Below are 2,449 nucleotides of genomic sequence, written 5' to 3'. Positions count from 1 at the left end.
CGGCGGCTTCAGGTGGGTCGACAGAGACCAGCAGATCCATTCCGCTGTACCGGGGCGATTCTCCAATCTTCCAGGGGCGCCAGTTTCATGAAAGTACAAATAATGATTTTCTTTGTTTATACTAAATTGTCTTCACCTTATGCCATTCATTGTGGCCTTTGTGCCTTGCGGTTTATAAGAAGTTCCCGCTACCTGAAGCACCAGGACAAGACGCGCTAACGGAACGTCGATTGCCAGCACAACACGTGCTGTATAGTCTTTGACTTCTTCATATTCGTTTCGAGCTTAGATAACCAATATAACTGTGTTTTCTTGCCTCGGCGTCATTGATTGGAAGTTTGGCCGCAACAGCATCGTGATCGCTATTTGAAACATTCGATGCCACTTGCCGCCGGGGCGTGAGGGCGATTCCGCCAGGCAAGAGGGGAAACTCGTTTTCATCAAATTAATACTTTTCGGTCTCGGACCTTCCCTAACGAGCACGAATTTTACTGCCTTCAGTCTGAGGTTCCAGACATTCTAACGATCACTGTCGTTGCAGGTGTGGGCCAGCATTTGCAAACACTTTCTTTAGAACAGCTCTACAGCAGGCTCCATGGCGGATCCCTGGTCGCTGAAAGAAGAACCTCTTTCGCCGCATCAGGCTGCTTCCCACCTGCATCTAGACTTCACGAAGGGGAACCACAATGGAAATCTACAAAGTGCTCTCCCTCGCCCAGCGTACAAATTCTCCACCGCGGCGCAGACGAAGGCACTACAACTACTAGCAGCATTTGCTGCAATATCAGTTGTCGCATTCTTTGCCTATATTTGCAGCACGTATATTAGAAGAAGAATATCCCCTCACTCAATCGGGCGCAAACTGGCTGCCGGCGAGGACGGCGAAAAAAATGACAAGCCAGAATCGTGCAACCCAGGCACGGACGAAGCTGCAGGTACACCTGAAGATCCTTACTCAACAGTGAATCCAGGTTCACATGCGTCTTCTCCCGCCGAGCCCGAGCAAACCGAGTTGGCTACGCCCCCGTCGGCGCCAATAACCGATCCGGCTTCCACCGCACAGATTCCGGCTCCAGCGATACCACAGCTAGGCACAGGTGGAGAACAGAGGGGTGTTAAGAGAAAGGCAAGGGATGATGCCAGTGGGGATAGAGAGGCGAAGGCGCCCATGCTGGGTGCGTTGGAACATATGACTGTGGCGGAACTGTTATCAGAGTCCCAGCGTGCAGTTGCCGGTTTCCCTACTAGTCTTGCTGCGCTCGAAAGCGAAGGTGAGTTCTGCGAAGAAGTTTAGCTGATTGCAGCCGATTCAGAATCTTGCAATGTTAGCATGGGGTCCTTACGGGGAAATCTGCGGGCCCACGGAGCCTACCTCCGCATACTCAAACAAACCAAATGTTTCCAGAATTTTCTGAATATTTCTCTGCTGTAGACAGAATTAGTTCGACTATGTACCGCCTTGCTACTGTTTTCCGACTCTTTGTTCTCAGAAACGCCCCTTGGGGCTGGCGGTCCTTCACCGGATGATTGGCTATCGGGTTTCGGCGAAGGTATCGAGGAGGAGCAGGCATGGGGTTGGCAGCCTTCTGCTGTACCAAGTACAAGCGAAGATGTTAGTAGTGCACAATTGGAGACGACGGGAAGAGGCCAGGATCCGTTTCGCAGTGCCACACCAGAACAGCCGATTGATTTAACAACGAGTTCAAGTCCCGGAACATCGCGGAGCGCTGTTGATAGACAGCCAGTTCAGGTGGGTTTCTGGATAAATTCGACGACTGCTGGCAGTTTACCCTTACCCACCCACTGGAAATTGCCCGTCGGCGCTTCCGTTGTGACGAATCATGGATTGCTGTGAGTCGAATGCAATGCGTGCTGTGGATCAGCATCCAACGGAGGCATGGCTTCAAGCACGTGCAGCTGGGCCTTCCAGGGCTCCTACGCAGACAACGACATCACCCCCACCACAGCGGTCTGCTCTTCGAACCTTGTTATCATCCCCGCCGATAACCCCGAGTACCCCCCCCGAGCCTTCAGCGCTCTCGCTTGCAGGCTTGCTGCAGAGACGCGGGCTAGCTGAACGGGTGAGCATTTTTCTGTGTTGCAGCACCGTCGAACCATTCCTAGCGTTGGATACGCATACGGTAGTTGCTTGCTATTGCATTCATCAATTGCCTGTGCTGTTCGTGTAGCCAAGCTGGCTGAGTTTCTGTTCTTCCAATGAAAAGCAGCAGTGTGACAGAAGGACTGTGGTACTCTTTGCGCAATTGGCGTTTGTGCAGGCGGAAGCCGCAGTTGAAGAACTCATGTCTTCATTTAAATGGCTCAGGGATATGTTGAAGGGGGTTTCTGATGAAATGCTTCAAACCCATCCATTTTACCGTCACCCTGGACCTCAGATGATACTCAGCGGGAGGGTTTTTGACCCAGAAAAAGCAAAATCATTTGCAGA

General features: G+C 51.8%; 1 protein-coding gene across 1 annotated transcript in view; it reads left to right on the top strand.

Moving 5' to 3' along the window:
• Nucleotides 1-595: 595 nt before the first annotated feature.
• Nucleotides 596-2,449, top strand: part of EMH_0022780 (uncharacterized protein) — a gene marked incomplete at both ends in the record, with an annotated part of 2,759 nt that continues 905 nt past the window's right edge. The window contains 4 exon segments of the mRNA XM_013502014.1: nucleotides 596-1,271; nucleotides 1,491-1,750; nucleotides 1,884-2,081; nucleotides 2,280-2,379. Coding sequence (XP_013357468.1) covers nucleotides 596-1,271; nucleotides 1,491-1,750; nucleotides 1,884-2,081; nucleotides 2,280-2,379 — 1,234 coding nt within the window.

Source organism: Eimeria mitis, genomic scaffold, assembly GCF_000499745.2.
Source record: "Eimeria mitis Houghton genomic scaffold, Emh_scaff809, whole genome shotgun sequence".
Classification (NCBI taxonomy): Eukaryota; Apicomplexa; class Conoidasida; order Eucoccidiorida; family Eimeriidae; genus Eimeria; species Eimeria mitis.
Note: the sequence above shows the minus strand (reverse complement) of the source record. Positions and strands in the feature narration are given on the sequence as shown.